Raw genomic sequence first — 19,343 nt, forward strand, 5'->3', positions numbered from 1 at the left:
GGGTGCTTACTCCAACGCCAGTTCCACAGGCACTTCCTCTTACTACCTACTGGCCGGAGACACCAGGTCAGACACACTCAGTGTCCAGCCCAGCATCTGCTCACCTTCTACATTATGGCTACCTAGCAGGGCAAAGGGAAAATGCTGTGTCGTAGGCCCATGTCACCAGAATTGGGGGTTTGCACTGTTCTTTAATTATTTAAAACAGTCGTCCTCTACCCAATATATCTAAAGGGTATACATATTCCTGCCTAAACTTTGGGACTGGAACTGGGTTCCTCCATAGGTGGGAGGAGAGGGGCAGTGTTAGAACGTGAGGAGTCATGACCACCAAGGGAGGTCTTAGCTCAAAAAGGGACAAGCAAGGTGATTCTATCACACTCCTCCAAGTAAACTGCACCCACTGCCACTGAGAATCACTCCTTAAAAAACATCTCTTTATAGATGATGCCCCCTCTTTCTCTTATGCATTAGCTGAGGGGATCACAGCACAGATTCTAATTTGCCCCTAATTCAGTGTCCATGTTTCTAAGTCTCCAGATACATGGCCTTTCCTAGAGCTCTCACCATGTGTTCCAAGCTCTCACCATGCTTGACAGCTCCTTGTCTTCAACTCCCCCAACTTCCACTTCTTATTCGTGGCCTTCCGGACACAGCCAGCAATTACTGCTCTGCTTGTCCAAAACCTCGGGGGACTCCAGGCTCCGCTCTTGCCTTGAGCTCCTGGAAAGACTGAAAGTGATCATAGAGATCGTCATGATTTAGGGACAGGAGACAATGTTAAAAGAAGCACCATATTTTGTTGCTATTGAGGCCGAGTTGTTTGGCGGGTGTTCTAAGCATCATGGGAAGTTCTAACATCGTACACCGTATGCATTGTAACATCTTTAGATTTGAACTGGAACTGAAGCCAACAGGAGAAGTAGAGCAGTATTCTGCCAGCGCAACCTATGAACTCCAGAGAGAGGGCGAAGCCTTCGTAGATATGCTGAAGTTTGTGACTCAAGCAGAAGGCAAGTATCCAGAGAAAGACTCTTCCATCTCTGCCCTCAGCATCAGGTCCAGGACGCAGAAAGAGAACATAGTTAATTTCATGTATTTAATAAATTTGTACTGAGTACCTGATAAGTGTCAGGCTTGTCATAGAGCTTAGGCTAGGATAGAAAACAGTGGAGGTAGTCTCTGTTCTTATGGAGTTTACAGCAAATAACCAAACAAGAAAATATTTAGAAGCATGCTCAAGAGAAAAATAGAACATAGAGGGGTCCAGAGAATGTCAGGAGTGGAGGGAGGCGGGAGGGCAGGGGAAGGCAGTGCTGTTAGGACTGATAAAGCAAAGTCTCACTGGTAAAGGGAGCATAAAAGAGATACTTGAAGGTGGTAAGGAGATAAGCCATACAGAAAGAGCGTTATGGTTATAGGCTGAGGGGCCAGCAGGTGCAAAGGCCCTGAGGCAGGTGCATGGCTGCCAGGTTTGAGGAAAGCATAGGAAGCCAGTGTAGCTGAAGCAGAAGCATCAGGGAGGTAAGCAGTAGAAGATGACGGCGGGAAGATAGGGGGTGGTGGCAGAAGCATAGTCTTGTAAGTTCTGGTGAGGACATTGGCTTTTACTAAGTGAAATAAGAAGCCACTGGAGAGTTTTCACAATTGGATTTATGACTATGTTGAGGAAAGACTTCAGGGGCACAAAGGCGAAGAAACGAGTGCGTAGGCTTTGGCAATAACCTAGGCCAGAGATGGTGGCGCTTTGGATTAGAGTGGAGGCTGAGGAGAGGTGAGACGTGGTCAGATTCTGGCCATATTTTGAAGATTGCGCTGACAGTATTTGCTGATGCAGTGGGTGCTGTGTAAGGGGAAAAGGGAACCCAGTGTTTTGGCCTACCCGACTGAAGAATGAGATGCCATTTACGTGGGATGGAAAAGGCCACTGGAGAAGCAGGTATTAGGGGAGGGGACAAACTTAGAAAGATTCACTTTGGAAGATTTTTTATGTAGGAATAGTATGTCGTCAAATTAAACAAGAAAAACAAAACTGAATGGGGAAAGGGGGGTGCATGCTGAAAAAAATTTTCACGTAAGAGTTTTACAAAAGACACGAAAAGGGTACGCCTGTGAATTGAAGGGAACGTGGGAATCTTATAACAAAGAAAGGAGGAACTGGCGACTGGGGAAGGTCGGGAAGGGGCGGCAGAGAACCAGGAAGGGTGTTGTCTGTGGGGAGTCATACAGAGATGTCACACCTCCCTCACAGAAGGGCCTCGAGCCCTCACTGTTCCCTGAACACGCCGAGCGCTCTCCACGGCAAGGCCTTTGCATGGCGGATTCCCTCTGCCTGGAAAGCTCTCCTGACCCCAGAAGAGAGCATGGCTCAGGCCTTCTCTTCCGAGTCTTGCCCACTACCCTCTCATCCGAGAGAACCTCTCTGACCACCACACATGAAATGTCACCTCTTCTATCCCCTTCTAATGTTTATTGTCTCATCCAGTTGTACTTTTCTTCCTAACACGTATAACCATCTGACATAAATAATTTACTTGTGTATTGTCCGTACGCCCCCACTTGAATGTAAGCTCCATGAGGTCTGGGGCTCCCCAATGCCAAGATCAGTGCCTAACACATGATAGGCAATGAATAAATATTTGTGGATTGAACAAATGTATGAGCACCGCAGAGGTAAAAATTTAAGGTGAAATCCTGCACTGTCGTGTAAGCACATTGAATAATTAGGATTTCTCTGCCTTTCCCTCTCTTTCCTACCAAAGCTAGGTTCTGAATGCTCGTTTTGATTATCTTGTACACTCTTTCAGGTGTGAGAGAGACCGAAGCTACTATGACATTCAGATATAACCGGCAGAGTATGACTTTGTCCAGTGAAATGCAAATTCCAGATTTTGACGTTGACGTTGGGACAGTCCTCAGAGTCAGTGATGAATCTGCTAAGGAAAAAAAGTCATACAAACTCACCCTGGACATTCAGAACAAGAAAATCACTGAGGTCACCCTCACCGGCCACATAAGGTAAGGAAGGCTCAAGGTGATCTGACTTGAGCTGCTGGCCTTCCTTCTCAGCTTCAGAGCTGACCAGACCAGGGGCATTCCTGGTCAACAGTCTGGAAGTCAGACAGAGCCCTGGACATTCTGGCCCTCTGTGCATGTCTAGTTGGATCTTCCTACCATTTACTGGGCACTGTGCTGGGTGCTTTAAAGAAATTATCTCAGTCCTCATAATAAACTGTGAGGTAGGCACCAGCTTCCCTGCTTTATAGATAAGAATATGGTAGCTCAGAGGAGTTAAACAATTTGGCCAAGGCAACAGAGCTAATAAATGGTAGAGCAGCATTGAAACGGTTTTTGAACACCTTTTCTTTCCCCCATACCTCTTTGGAAAATCCTGAATTTGGCTGAAGTTGGCTGTACACATTAATGGGCTCAATCTCTGGTCATTTGTCCAAGCCATTCATCTATCTTGTTTTCATCACAAGTCGACCTTCTAACTCTTTGATCCTGTGTATTTCCTTGGAATGGACAAAGTCATTGATGTCAACTGATTTTCTTTTCAATAGTGGTTACGGGAAGGAAGAAGGCAGAATCAAAGGTGTTATTTCCATACCTCGATTGCAAGCAGAAGCCAGAAGTGAGATCCTCACCCAGTGGTCTCCCACAAAACTGCTCCTCCAGATGGACTCATCAGCTACAGCTTACGGCTCAACAATTTCCAAGAAGGTGGCATGGCGTTATGGTATGTACCTCTTCCCAACATGAGTGCTTCCAAGAGCTCTCCGTACTTGAGTGCAGTGTTTAGAGCCATTGGTTAGGGGTGACCTGGCACTGCTGACCATTATTTCATATGTATGTTTTCAGATGAAGATAAGATTGAATTTGAATGGAACGCAGGCACCAATGTGGACACCAAAAAAATTATTTCCAATTTCCCCACGGCTCTCTCTGATTATCCTAAAACCTTGTGTGCACTTGGCAATAGTATTTTGGATCACAGAGTTCCTCAAGCAAATATGACTTTCCGGCACATGGGTTCCAATTTAATAGTTGTAAGTACAAATTAGTCAGTCAATAAATACATGGTTATAAGTGCTAATTACATACTCACCCTGAGTTAGGTGAATGAGGGGAATCCAAAGATGGATAAGGCATGCTTCCTACCTCCAGGGAATTCCTGGGGAGAAAAGAAAGATTCATGTGTGGTTACCTAGCTATTCAAGGTTGTGTGTGATAAGTACCAGATGAATGCCACCAAGCAGAAGAGTTTGCTGTGGCTCAGACATGAAAGGAAGCTGCAGGACACTAGATAGGAGTTTGACTACGTTACATATTTTTTAATAAAATATAGGCAGCAATCAATGACTGACAACCGAAATTCATAATTTCTAATTTTCTGTGCTTTATTTTTAACTTTTAGTGTATCATCTCTCTTAGTCATTGATTTGTAAAATATGGATTATCACCTAATGTTAATTGCCCTTTGAGGCCCGTCCAAGCCCATTGCTCTGAAAACTTCTATTATTTTGTAGGCAACAAACACATGGCTTCAGAAGGCATCTATGAGTCTTCCTTATGCCCAGATTTTGCAAGATTACCTCTGGGGCCAAAAAGAGTTGAAACTGAGGAAAATAAGCTTGCCAGGCTTCTACATCCCAGAAAACCTCTTCTTGAAAAGGTATAAAAAGGAACCAGAAAAATTTTCCAGAAACTTGCAAAGTTAATGAAAGATTTTACTTAGCATGATTTAGACTCTAATTTACACTTTGAAGGGAAATATTTTAAGCATTTTAAGGAGATTAATAACTGTAGAATAAACACTAGGGCATTTTTACGTTATTAAACACAAGATCAGCATGTGAATGCCAACCCAATCAGAAAGAACCTAAAAGTCATTGGGGATTCTGGTACTTTTACCCTAAGATGTTTTATCCACTGCACCTGAATTTGAAAGCCGTTTAATTTTCCTCCATTATAAGTGAATTCTCCCTTTGTTCAAGATCAGGATATATTTACTCATAATTGTTTGTGAAGAATTCAAGAGTGTCCAGCAGAATTGTTGACACAGATTTGCGACTGAGCTCTAGAGGGTCAAAACAGCCATTCAACACTAATGAAAGGAGCATTCTGAGAACATTTCACTTTATAGGTTCATCCATTTGGGGAAGTCAGATTCCAAACTGTTTGGATCACTTCTGTAGTTACAGAAATACACATAGTGCTTTCCTTGATTTCATGAAAAAAAAAAAATCAGTATGAGCTAAAAAGACTGTAGTTTTTTCTAGATTGACTGTTCTCATATGATCTTCGGGGTTAAGAAAACAAGTGGCCTGTGTCACGTGGGCCTTTCCATAGTCTATGGCTGAGCTGCAAAGTTTAATAGACCAAATAAGTGTGAAAAGGGCTGACATCCGCCAGAACACACATATGGATAAACCTATCGAAGGTAATAGAGAAAAGTGGCAGCTTCAGAGGATCCAGGATCCTCTTTGTTCACCACCTGTGCTTCTGACTGGCAGTGTTCTCTGTGCCATGCTGAAAAGACAGGACCATGGACCTTAGAATCAGACAGGGTCTTATCAGGCATCTTCCTACCGAATGTCAGGATCCTGGATAGGTAGCATCCAGGCCCTGTTGGAGTAAAGCAGTGAACAGTTAATTTGCTTATAAAATTTAAAACTCTGCCATCTGACTTTATTCTTCTAAGTTATTATAAAAGTCCACTGTATGTGCATAGTATTGAAAAGAATGCAAAGTGCTTTGGGCATTTTTTCTTGTTTGATATTTAGCTCCATGAGGTCAGCAGAAAGGGCATTATTATTATCCTCACTACACAGATAACATCACTGGGACTCAGAGAGGTGAATCCGCCAACAGAATATCAGCAAGCAGTGGAAGCCAACACTTATCCCACACCTGTGTTCTTTCCACATATCGAGTTGCTTCAATTCAGTTTAGCAAATGTATATCAAGTGTCCCCTATGTGCAAGATACTAGACTAGGGGCAGTTAGAAGGAAAAAACAACAGTAGGGTGTATAACCCTTCCTTCCATATAGATACGGACAAGGAGCAAACACATTCTAATCATATAAGCAGAATTATAACATGCTCTTTCAGATAGGTGTAAGGGACTTTCACTATAAGATCAAGAGAAATTAACTATGACTTAAATAGGTTCGTACTGATAAGGAAGCAGCTCTTGGAAAGGTTTTGAATGGACGTGAGTATTTGATGGATGAAGGTAAAAGCAGAGGAATTCAGGCATAGGGAGGAGCATGAGAAAAAGTGAGAATGGGTCTGGGAATGGGGCACATGCACAATCGCTTGGAAGGTCATATGGCAGAGGACTTTGCGTTCTTGTTGTCTGACTATGGTGGGGTTATTGTCTCTGTTGTTCATTTCAGTGATGGCCGAGTCAAATACACCTTGAACAAGCAGAGTGTGAAATTTGAGATTCCCTTGCCTTTTGGTGGCAAATCCTCCAAAGATCTAAAGATATTGCAGGCTATTCGGACACCAGCCCTTAACTTCAAGTCTGTGGGATTCTACCTGCCATCACGAGAATTCCAAGTCCCCGCTTTCACTATTCCTGAGTTGTACCACCTACAGGTGCCTCTCTTGGGCATGCTAGACGTCTCCACAAATATCTACAGCAACTCATACAACTGGTCCGCCTCCTTCTCTGGTGGCAACGTCAGCACAGACCACTTGAGGCTTAAGGCTTCGTACCACATGAAGGCTGACTCTGTGGTCGAACTGCTCTCGTACCGTACGCAAGGTGAGCTATGCTCAGTGAGAGGGTGCACAGGGCTAATTCATCGCAGGCTCTGATGGGGCAGCCTCCTCCTGGGAGGGAAAGACTTGGGCTTTCTTACAGATATTTTCCTTGCTACTTGGAATCCTATTCATTCATTCATTTATTCATTTATTCAATCAATAGAAATATTTATTAAACATATAATGTATATCAAGTATTCTACTAGGCAGTAACAAAGAAAACAGATAAACTGGCAATTATAATTCAATGTAAGAGTGCTATGACAGGGTATAGTGCATAAGTATAAGGTAAGGTAGAAGCACTTGATAAAGAACCCAGCAAGGTCTGCAGTGGCCGGGGAAGTCTTCCTGTGGGAATGCCTTTTGCTATCAGATTTTATACTTGTGTTTTAGATGGAGGAGACTGTTGCACGACTGACCCAGATCGATGGGGCTTTATTAATGAAAGTCTTACAATATAGAAATTGTTCTAGAGATGTATTGCCTAATTTAACCAGTGTGTTTTAATTTCGGTGCTAGGATCTGCTGAAACAACATATGACCCCAGGAAAACATTCACACTGTCATATGATGGGGTCCTACGCCACAGATTTTTTCTGGATTCAAATATCAAATTCAGTCATGTAGAAAGCATTGGAAACAATCCAGCTTCCAAAGGTTTTCTAACATTCGATGCGTCTAATGCCTGGGGACCAGAGATGTCTGCTTCAGTATACTGGGACTCAAAAAAGAAAGAGCATCTGTACATTAAGGAAGCCAAGATTGATGGGCAGTTCAGAGTCTCTTCATTCTATGCTAATGGTGCCTATGGCCTCTCTTATCGGAAGGATTCTACCACTGGCCAGCTAAGTGGGAAGTCCAACCTGAAGTTTAACTCCACCTACCTCCAGGGCACCAACCAAATAACAGGAACATATGAAGATGGAACTGTCTCCCTCACCTCCACCTCGGACCTACAAGGCGGCATCTTGAAAAATACTGCTTCCCTGAAATATGAGAACTACGAGCTGATTCTGAAGTCTGACACCAACGGGAAGTATGAGGACTTCGCCACTTCTAACAAAGTAGACCTGACCTTCTCTGATCAAAATGCATTGCTACGTTCTGAGTATCAGACTGATTACAAGTCATTTAGGTTCTTCGCCCTGCTCTCTGGATCACTAAATTCCCATGGTCTTGAATTAAATGCCGACGTCTTGGGCACTGACAGAATTAATAGTGGCGCTCACAAAGCAACATTAAGGATCGGCCAAGATGGAATGTCTACCAGCGCGACCACCAACTTGAAGTACAGCCCCCTGGTGTTGGAGAATGAGCTGAATGCAGCGCTTGGCCTCTCTGGGGCATCTGTGAAGTTAACGACGAACGGCCGCTTCAGGGAACACAATGCAAAATTCAGTCTAGATGGAAAAGCCGCCCTCACAGAGGCATCGCTGGGGAGCGCTTATCAGGCCACAATTCTGGGTGTCAATAGCAAAAATATTTTCAACTTCAAAATCAACCAGGAGGGACTTAAGCTTGCAAACAACATGATGGGCTCATATGCTGAAATGAAACTTGACTACACAAACAATCTGAACGTGGCAGGGTTAGCGCTAGATTTCTCTTCGAAACTTGACAACATTTATAGTTCTGACAAGTTTTATAAGCAAACTTTTAATTTACAGCTAGAGCCCTATTCCTTTGTTGCCACTTTAAACAATGACCTGAAATTCAGTGCCCTGGATCTGACCAACAATGGGAAATTACGGCTCGAACCCCTGAAGCTGAACATGGGTGGGAATGTAAAAGGAGCCTACCAAAATAATGAAATAAAACACATCTACACCATTTCTTATGCGGACTTATCAGCAAGTTATAAAGCAGACACTGTAGCTAAGGCACAGGGCACAGAGTTTAGCCATCGGCTCAACATGAACATCGCTGGGCTAGCTTCAGCCATTGACGTCAGTACAAACTACAATTCAGACTCGCTGCATTTAAGCAACGTTTTCCGCTCTGCCGTGGCCCCGTTTACAATGACCATCGATGCACATACAAACGGCAATGGGAAACTGGTTCTCTGGGGAGAACATACCGGACAGCTGTATAGCAAATTCCTGTTGAAAGCAGAACCTCTGGCCCTTACTTTCTCTCATGATTACAAAGGATCCACAAGTCACCATCCTGTGTCCAGAAGGAGCATAAGTACTGCTCTTGATCACAAAGTTGGTATCCTGCTCACTCCAGCTGAGCAGACAAGCACCTGGAAATTCAGGACGCAGCTAAACGAAAATGAATACAGCCATGACTTTGATGGCTACAACACTAAAGACAAAGTTGGCATGGAGCTCAATGGACGGGCCCTGGCTGACCTTACCATACTGGACTTTCCGATTAAAGTGCCACTGTTACTCAGTGAGCCTGTCAATGTAATCAGTGCTTTGGAGATGAGGGATACTGTTGACCAGCCCCAGGAATTCACTATTGTTGCTTCTGTAAAATATGATAAGAACCAAGATGTCCACACCATCAACCTCCCATTTTTAAAAATCCTGTCAGAATATTTTGAGAAGAATCAACTAGTAATCATCAGTGCTTTGGAAACTATACAGAGAGGATTGAAACGCATCGATATTGATCAATTCGTGAGGAAATACGGAGCGGCCTTGGACAAACTCTCACAGCAAGTTAATGATTATCTGAATGAATTCAGTTGGGAGAGACAAGTTTCAAATGCCAAGGAGAAACTCACTGCTTTTACAAAAAATTATACAATTACAGAAAATGATCTAAAAATTGTATTGGACAATGCCAAAATCAACCTTAATGAAAAACTATCTCAACTGCAAACATATGTGATACAATTTGATCAATATATTAAAGATAATTATGATTTGCATGATTTTAAATCAGCTATTGCTAAGATTATTGCTCGAATCATTGAAAAATTAAAAATTCTTGATGAACAATATCATATTCGTGTAAATTTAGTAAAAATAATCCATGATCTATATTTATTTATTGAAAAGATTGATTTTAACAAAATTGGAAGTAGTATAGCATCTTGGATTCAAAATGTGGATACTAAGTATCAAATCAGAATCCAGGTACAAGAAAAATTGCAACATCTCAAGACACAGATTGAGAATATTGACATCCAGCACCTTGCAGAAAAGTTAAAACAACAGGTTGAAGCTATTGATGTCAGAGTGCTTTTAGATCAGATGAGAACTACAATTCCATTTCAAAAAATAAAGGAAATTATTGAGCATGTCAAATACTATGTTAGAGATCTCACTGACGATTTTGAAGTAACTGAGAAAATCATAGCTTTTAGGGCCATTTTTTATAAGTTAATTAAGATGTATGAAATAGACCAACACATCCAGGTTTTAATGGATAAGTCAGTACAACTGGCCCACCAATATAAGTTGAAGGAGACTGTTCAGAAGCTAAGCAATGCCCTACAACAAGTTGGGATAAAAGATCACTTTGAGAAATTGGCTGGATTTATTAATGATGCTCTCAATCAGCTTAAAGCTCTGTCTTTTAAAAATTTCATTGAAGAAGTTAACAGATTCCTTGACATGTTGGTAAAGAAATTAAGGTCATTTGATTACCTTCGGTTTGTAGATGAGACCAATAACAAAATCTCTGAGGTGACTCAAAGAATCCATGGCACGATCCAGGATCTGGACCTTCCGCAGAAAGCTAAAGCACTAAAACTGTTTGTAGAGGATGTCAAGGCCATGGTCTCAGTCTATCTGGAAAACCTAAAAGGCACCAACATAACCTTATTCATAGATTGGTTACAGGAGGATTTAAGTTCGATGTCTTTAATTTATATGAAAGACAAATTCCAAGAGGCCCTAGAAGACATCCGAGACCAAATTTATCAAATGGACCTTCAGCAGGAAGTGCAGCGATACCAGTCCCTGGTAAGCGCAGCTTACAGCACACTTGTCGCTTACATTTCCGACTTATGGAGTCTTGCTGCGAAGAACTTTACTGACTTGGCAGAACAGTATGCTATCAGACACTGGGCTGAAAATCTGAAAGCACTGGTAGAGCAAGGGTTCACTGTTCCCGAAATCCAGACCGCCTTTGGGATCGTGCCTGCCTTTGAAGTCAGTCTCCGTGCCCTTCAGGAAGCTACATATCAGACTCCTGACTTCATAGTCCCTCTGACAGATTTGAAGATTCCATCAGTTCAGATCAACTTCAAAAAGTTGGAAAATATAAAAATCCCACTCAGGTTTTCCACACCAGCATTTACTGTCCTCAATACCTTCCATGTTCCTTCCTTTACAGTTGACTTGGTAGAAATAAAAGCAAAGATCATCAGAACCATTGACCAAATACTGAACGGTGAGCTGCAGTGGCCAGTTCCGGAAGTTAACCTGAGGGATCTGAAGGGAACAGACACCGTTTTTGCTAGAATCACTCTGCCAGACATCCATGTACAAGAAATCACAATTCCAGAATTTGTAATCCCAAATCTTAACCTTAAAGATTTCCAAGTTCCTGACCTTCACATCCCAGAATTCCAACTTCCCAGCATCTCACACACAATTGAAATACCTGCTTTGGGCAAGCTGCACAGCATTTTGAAAATCCAGTCTCCCTTTTTCATATTAGACATGAATGCTGACATTCAGAATGTAACTACATCCGTGAACAAGGCAGAGATTACGGCTTCCATCACTGCCAAAGGAGACTCCAAATTAGAAGTTCTCAAATTTGATTTTCAAGGAAATGTACAACTTCCAGACCCTAAAATTAATCCATGGTCTCTGAAAGAATTCATGAGTTTCTCCAGCAAGTACTTAAAAATAGAGTGTAAGAGCGAAGTACTATCTTTAGGAAATGCTGGTGAGGGAAGATCAAGCATAGTGGTGGGTTTACACACAGGAAAGAATACAGTGGAGCTCAGTAACGCTGTGCTCGTCGAGATAAACCATCAGCTTACCGTGGATAGCAACACAAAGTACTTCCACAAGCTGAACATCCCCAAGCTGGACTTCTCCAGCCAGGCTGACCTGCATAATGAAATCACAGCCCTGGTTCGAGATGGACACAAAGCATGGACTTCTTCTGGAAGAGGGTCATGGAAATGGGCCTGCCCCAGTCTCTCAGATGAGGGGACACATGAATTGCAAGTTAGCTTCACAGAGGAAGGACCCAATGCTTCCTTTGGAATATCTAATAAGATCCACAGCAAACACCTGAGAGTAAACCAAACCTTGGTTTATGACTCTGACTTCGACTTCTGTAAATTGGAAATCCAGTCCCAAGTTGAATCTCAGCATGTGGGCCAGAGCGTTCTAAGTGCCAAAGGCACAGCACTGCTCAGAGAAAGGAAAGTCGAGATGGCTGGCAACCATGATGCTCATTTAAAGGGAAAAGTTAGTGGCACTTTGAAAAATTCTCTTTTCTTTTCAGCACAGCCATTTGAGATAACTACATCCACAAGCAATGAAGGGAACTTGAAGGTTAGTTTTCCACTAAAATTGACAGGGAAGGTAGACTTCCTAAATAATTATGCACTGTTTCTGAGTCCTGATGCCCAGCAAGCAAGTTGGCTAGCAAGCGCCAGGTTCAATCAGTATAAGTACAATCAGAATTTCTCTGCTGGAAACAATGAGAACAGCATCCAGGCCCACATAGGAATAAATGGAGAAGCCAACCTGGATTTCTTAAACATTCATTTAACAATCCCTGAAACAACTCTACCTTACACAGGACTCACAATTCCTCAGGTGAACTATTTCTCCTTATGGGAAAAAACAGGCTTGAAGGAATTATTGAAAACAACAAAGCAATCATTTGATCTAAGTGTAAAGGCTCAGTATAAGAGAAACAAAGACAAACATTCCATCTCAATTCCTTTGGATGCGTTTGATGAGTTTATCGTTTCCTTCAACAGGCACTTTGAGAAAGTCAGAGACAAGGCATTAAGTTTTTTTGCCCAGTCCTATAATGAAGCAAAACTTATGTTTGATGAGTACAAAGTTGAAAAATCCCTCAGCAATCAACCCAGGACCTATCGGATACCTGGATACACTATTCCAGTCGTCAACATTGAAGTGTTACCATTCACAGTAGAGATGCCGACATTTGGCCATGTGATCCCAAAAGAGATCAGCACCTCCAACTTCACCCTCCCCGGCTTTGTGCCCTCATATACATTAGCCCTGCCATACCTGGACCTGCCAGCCCTTCCTGTCCTTTCAGATATTCTCAAGTTTAATTTTCTAGAATTCAATGAGTTGGGTACCCTGAACAAAATTTTAATTCCAGCCATGGGCAATATCACCTACGATTTTTCCTTTAAATCAAGTGTCATCACACTGAATACCAATGTCGGACTTTACAACCAATCAGATATCGTTGCTCATTTCCTCACTTCCTCTTCTTCTGTCATTGACGCACTACAGTACAAATTAGAGGGCACCTCACGTCTGACAAGGAAAAGAGGTTTGAAGTTAGCCACAGCTTTCTCTCTGAGTAACAAATTCGTGGAAGGCAATCATGACAGCACCATTAGCTTAACCAAGAAAAATATGGACGCTTCAGTGACGACAACCGCAAAAGTCCAAATTCCAATTTTGAGAATGGATTTCAAGCAGGAACTTAATGGAAATACCAAGTCAAAACCTACTGTCTCTTCATCCATTGAATTAAAGTATAATTTCAATTCCACCAAGCTGTCCTCTACTGCTACAGGGACCGCTGGTCACAAGCTCAGCTTAGAAAGCCTCACTTCTTACTTTTCCATTGAGTCATCTAACAAAGGCGATATCAAGGGTGCGGTCCTTCTTCAGGAATATTCAGGAACTATTGCCAGTGAGGTCAGCACTTATTTGAACTCCAAGGGTGCTCGGTCTTCAGTGAAGCTGCAAGGGACTTCCAGAGTCGACGGTATCTGGAACCTCGAAGTCGAAGAAAGTTTTGCTGGAGAAGCCACTCTCCGACGCATATATGCCATGTGGGAACACAACACGAAAAACCACTTACAGCTAAAGGGCCACTCCTTAACATCTGGAGAGCACGCAAGCAAAGCCACCCTAGAACTCTCCCCGTGGAAAATGTCAGCTCTTGTTCAGGTCCGTGCAAGTCAACCCAATTCTCTCCTCGATGTCAATCACCTCGGCCAGGAAGTGTCCCTGAATGCTGACTCTGAGAACCAGAGGGTCAGCTGGAAAAGTGAGATCCAGGTTTACTCTGGGTCTCTCCAGAATGACATACAGCTTTCCAATAACCAAGAAAGGGCACGCCTTGACGTCACAGGTTCCTTAGAAGGGCCCCTGTGGCTCCTCAAAAATACTGTCCTGCCAGTTTATGACAAGAGCATATGGGACCTCCTAAAGTTGGATGTAACCACCAGTACTGAGAGGAAACAGTATCTTAGTGTTTCCTCGGCTCTTGTATACACCAAAAACCCCCATAGCTATACCTTCTCTGTTCCTGTGCAAGAATTGGCTGATAAATTCATTATTCCTGGACTGAAACTAAATAATCCGAATTCAGTTCTTGTCACACCTACACTCCAAGTCCCATTTACAAATCTTCAGGTTCCGTCCTACACATTTAACTTCAGCGAAATAAAAATCTACAAGAAGCTAAGGACCTCACCATTTGCCCTCAATGTACCGGCCCTACCCAAAGTGAAATTCCCGGAAGTCGACGTGTTAACGACGTACTCTAAACCGGAAGGCTCCTCGGTTCCCTTTTTTGAAATAACTGTGCCTGGATCTCAGTTAACGATGTCCCAGTTCACCTTTCCAAAAAGTATTTCAGTTGGCACGGCTGCTGTGGATCTAAATGAAGTGGCCCACAAGACTGCAGACTTCCGGTCGCCAAACGTCACCCAGCCTGAGCGGACCATGGAGATTCCTTCCATGCAGTTCTCCGTCCCTGCTGGGATTTCCATTCCTTCCTTTGGAGCACTGACTGCACAGTTTGGGGTGGCCTCTCCCCTGTATAACGCTACTTGGAGCGCTGGTTTGAAAAACAAAGTAGACCACATTGAAACATCCCTGGAGTCCACATGCAGCTCAACCATGCAGTTTCTGGAATACGACCTCAACGGTAAGAAAATGCCCCGACTCCTCTCATATGAGAATTCTATGTGTTACATGTGTTCAATGAGAGTTGCAAATAAGTAATTATGTATTTGGATATGACTAGAGGCTCAATTACGCTATATAGCAAAATTTAGAAGAAGAAGAAATGCATATCTACCCCCCATGTAAAAAACCATCCTATAGAAAACCTACTGACATTCAAGCAGAATAGGTTCAAAGAAAATAGACTTTTCTGTCATGATTTTAGGACTAATAATGTCTCCTTTTAACTATTTCTTTTTTTAAAATGGGAACTGCATGTTTCAAATATATAAGTAAGGCATAGAGTTAAGATAGATTTCACCCAGTTTTCACAATGAAAATGTCTGCTACCAACAGTTATTAATCAAATAAAAAATCTCTCCCATACAGTTGTAGGAACACACAAGATCAAAGATGGCGTGTTAGTCTCTAAGACTAAAGGGACATTGGAACACCGTGACGTCAGTGCAGAATATAAAGAAGATGGCAAATATCGAACATTGCAGTATGGCGCTTTTCTAGAAACTTCATCCCTTTTCGAGTCATTGTGATTTTTGCCATCTCTGTGCCCCATTCGTGACGGCCCATCTGTGTTTCTGCTTGCAGGGACTGGGAAGAAGAGGTTCACCTTGACATCACCAGCCCAACATTCACCAGTGTCCAGCTCCACTACCACATAGGCGAGAATAACTACTCCTTCTCAGCGGCCTCCCCAGCCATAGGCACAGTGGCCCTGGACTCAGAAAACGATAATGATATTTTAAAATGGAACTACTACTACCGCCCTCAGGTGAGTCCCACCTAAAGAGTTATATGCCCAGGAGCAAGCAGATCAATGCAAGTCAGTACAAAGTACTGTTTAGGCTCTCCCAGACTGGGAGAAACAAAAGCGATGGGCAGCTCGAACTTCTTCTCCAAGGAACTGTTCTGCAGAAACTATTACAACAAGTCTTTTACTGGCTTTAATTATTAGATGTACACATGACATCATATTATCACTATTATTTTATTAAAGGTAGTAAGAGGAGGGGTATGCCTCATCACCTAAATCATAGGCAAACTCTGCCATATGTTGAATATCCTTTCAGATAGTGGTTTCTGGAATAGTTGAGGCTTCAAAATGCTTCCCCACGCTAGAATTGTTAGATGAGATGTGGCAGATTTGTCTCAGCTGTTTCAAAAGCTCTGCCAGGGCCAAATGAAAGATGCCATTAGATTTAGTAGAGGAGGAGAAGTTATAAGGTTCTATTAATGAAGTTTGTCGTAGGTTTGGAAAATGAATGTCTCCTGACACTGATATTCTAGATTTCTGCTGGATGGGCTCTAGACTTTTTTTTTTTTTTGCTACTTTTTTTCCTCTGAAATAGTCTTTTCCTGTCTCTTTCTTCCCGTCCTCCTGTGATCTTTAGTTCTAGGAAGGCCTTAGTGTTACTGTATAAATGCCATGCATACATTTATGCTTTCTGAGGCAGGTGATAAAGAGGAATTAACAACAGTAGACTTGTTTAACCAGAAGCCAGACATATGAACTGACATAGGAAAGATAAATCCCCTTCAGAATATGAAAGATCCTCTGAGCTTTACTGTTAATTGCTAAAGAAGTTTTAGTATATTATATTATATAATCAGGATAACTGAAAACATGTTCTTTTCATCCATTTGTTTTTCTGGTTTTAGTTGTCTCCTAATAAAAAACTCAACATATTCAAACTTGAGTTGAGGTACCAGGAAGCTAATGACAAATTTCAGGTGAAAGTTAATGGGGAAGAAGAGGCAATGTCTCTTAGCAGTTTAGCAACTGCTAAACTCTCTGAGAGACAATGTGCCCAAGGTAACAGGGGCATTATATGACTATGTCAACAAGTACCACGAGGAGTACACAGGACTTGATCTGAAAGTTGCTTCTTTAAAAGTGAGAGGAAGGCTGCAAAACAGCACTGAGCAGTCCTATCAAAAAGCAGTGAGGCAGATTGATGAGGTAAACACGACACTTGGGAGGGTAGTCAGAGACGCCACTGGAACCTCCCAGCTATGGAATGACAAGGCCCAGAATCTGTACCAGGAACTGTTGGATCAGGAAGGCTAAGTCAGTCTCCAGAGACTCCAAAATAAAGCTCTAGACAGCCTAACAGGAGTTACAGAGGAATACAAAATAGTAGTCAGTCATCTGATTGGCAAGTTCATTGATTACCTGAAGTTCCCCAGATTCTAGCTCCGCGGAAGGGCCGGGACATACACTATAGATGAGCTCTGCACTGGGGTCATGAGGGAAGTAGGGAAGGTACTTTCTCAGGTATATTCAAAATCTGTAGTAGGTTAGAAATGCTGTTTTGCTATTTCCAAGACCTGATGGAGAAATCTGAATTAATCAAGCACCGAATGAGTAAATTTCCTTTTGATTTGAGGAGTCATAAATGAGTAGACATAACCTTGAAGTTTGGGAAACTATTGAAATCTTTATCACAAAAGGTCCAAAAGGTATTTAATTACCTCCAGTCTAATAAAACTACTACAGAGATGCTAGGTGATTTTCAGAGATATTTATAAAATATTTTCCAAGAGATGGAGAAATGAATGGCTTACAAGAGAAGAAATTTATTAACCTCATTAATGATATCCAACACAAGATCAACTAAACCTTCACTAGTTATAGTCAACATGTTTTTAGATGCTTGAAAGAAAACCTATACCTTGAGTTTGGTACGTTTAATGAACTTGTTTAAAACAAACTCCAGAAAGCTTCTCATGTGTGAGAGTAGATCCATCAGTAAGTTAAGTCTCTTCACAAGGAATGTTTTTATCCAGGTGTGGTCAGCTGGACAGTGAAATACTATGAACTTGAAGAAAAGATAATCAACCTGATCAAGAACCTAGTCCATGTCCTCAAGGACCTCCATTTGCTTCTCAAATCTCCAGTGAACCTGAGCAACTCATGCAGAAAGATATCCAGAAATATTTTAGCATCCTTGACAATACAGATGGAAAAAGGAAAGAGAATACTGTAGAGCTTTCTAACAGTGCTCAGGAAATAATTAAAAGCTGGGCCATTGCAATGGAGGAAATCATTTCTGATTACCGCCAGCACTTCGAATATAAACTACAGGATTTGTCAAACCACCTCTCTGATTACTATGAAAAATTCATTGCAGAGTCCAAAAGATTGATTGACCTGTCCATTCAAAAATACCACGTTTCTGAGATATATCACTGAGTTACTAAAAGAGCTGCTGCAATCAGCCACAGCCAATGACATGAGCCTCTACTCAAGATTGCTTCAGAAGAATTTACTATCACCTTCTAATTTTTTTAAAGCAGTTCTCATGTATTCTTCTACTCCAATTAATTTTCTACATAGTGGGGGGCGGGGTGGAATCAAACTGTATGTATTGATATAATTATACACTGAGCCAGTCCTGTAGCAGGCAGCTGACTACAAGCAGAAGCACATGTGAACTGGACCGGTACTGCAGCTGGTGTCAGATCTCCGAAGGTCTCTGAACTCTAGGAAACAACGTATTTTTCCAAGTTAAAGAAACTCGAGATCTGAGTTATTTTGCTAAATTTAGGGGGAGGGAGAACCAATAAATGAATTCTTTATTGGTTCACTGTGGCTCATTCATATTAAAAGATAGTGAAATGAGGGTATTGAGTCAAATGTCTGACATTTTGAATCCTCCAGAAGAACACATATTGTGTTTGAGTGATCAAGGGGGAACGGGAGAATTTGTGGAGGGAAATATTTCGCTGCCTTAAAAAAAAAAAAATAACCGATCTCAGGGATCGTACTTGCAAGTAGGAAGGAAAAACTGTTTACAAAGGCTTTTACTTAATTTGGTCCCAAGGAGCATCGCATTTGTCTTTCCGTGCCATACATTCTTCCTTACCAACCAGTCTGCCTTTGCCAGGCAGGGCTGTCTGCTAGGCTCTGAGATAAACCAACAAGCCCTTTATTTCACTCGGCCTCCCAGGAGTAGAGAAGGGATGGCTAGGAAGTCCTGCTCCAAGGACTTCATGGCAGTAGGGACCCCAGAAGTCTCCCTGCAGCTCATCCAGGATCCATTCAATGCAAAGGGATTGAGGGAGGGAGAGGAAGCACGAAGACGTGATTTCCTAACATTTCTGGGACCACACATATATTTTTTTCTCTTGAATTTCCTAATTTCTCCAAATAACTTGATTCTTAACAATCCCAAATATAATCAAGACATAGCCACTCGCTTCAAACTCTCATTTTAAATATTGGCAACATCCACTCAGAGCATCTAAGCTGAGCTTTAGTAAAGGAAAGCTGCAAAGACCCTGTGTGGCACAACTTCACGAATAGCATTGGGAAGGGTAGATGTGACTTCTTTCCATGGCATTGAAAAACAAAGGAAGGGGATGTGACCTTTCGTGAATACGAAATTAGAGATCACACACACACACACACACACACACACACACACACACACACACACACGAGGTCTGTTTGGAAAAGA

At 42.1% G+C, this 19,343-nt stretch overlaps 1 protein-coding gene across 1 annotated transcript in view; it reads left to right on the top strand.

Annotated features, from left to right (window-relative positions):
* APOB (apolipoprotein B) overlaps window positions 1–18,166 on the top strand; it is a 72,783-nt gene extending 54,617 nt beyond the window's left edge. Inside the window, 16 exon segments of the mRNA XM_011356625.2 lie at window positions 892–1,013; window positions 2,808–3,018; window positions 3,564–3,739; window positions 3,862–4,049; window positions 4,530–4,675; window positions 6,403–6,776; window positions 7,295–14,848; window positions 15,256–15,370; window positions 15,472–15,655; window positions 16,543–16,647; window positions 16,649–17,162; window positions 17,165–17,428; window positions 17,431–17,760; window positions 17,763–18,054; window positions 18,056–18,126; window positions 18,129–18,166. Of these exon segments, the coding sequence (XP_011354927.1) occupies window positions 892–1,013; window positions 2,808–3,018; window positions 3,564–3,739; window positions 3,862–4,049; window positions 4,530–4,675; window positions 6,403–6,776; window positions 7,295–14,848; window positions 15,256–15,370; window positions 15,472–15,655; window positions 16,543–16,647; window positions 16,649–17,162; window positions 17,165–17,428; window positions 17,431–17,760; window positions 17,763–18,054; window positions 18,056–18,126; window positions 18,129–18,166 (10,684 nt within the window).
* The last annotated feature ends 1,177 nt before the right edge of the window (window positions 18,167–19,343 follow it).

This window comes from Pteropus vampyrus, unplaced genomic scaffold, assembly GCF_000151845.1.
Source record: "Pteropus vampyrus isolate Shadow unplaced genomic scaffold, Pvam_2.0 Scaffold28, whole genome shotgun sequence".
In the NCBI taxonomy this organism is placed as follows: domain Eukaryota; kingdom Metazoa; phylum Chordata; class Mammalia; order Chiroptera; family Pteropodidae; genus Pteropus; species Pteropus vampyrus.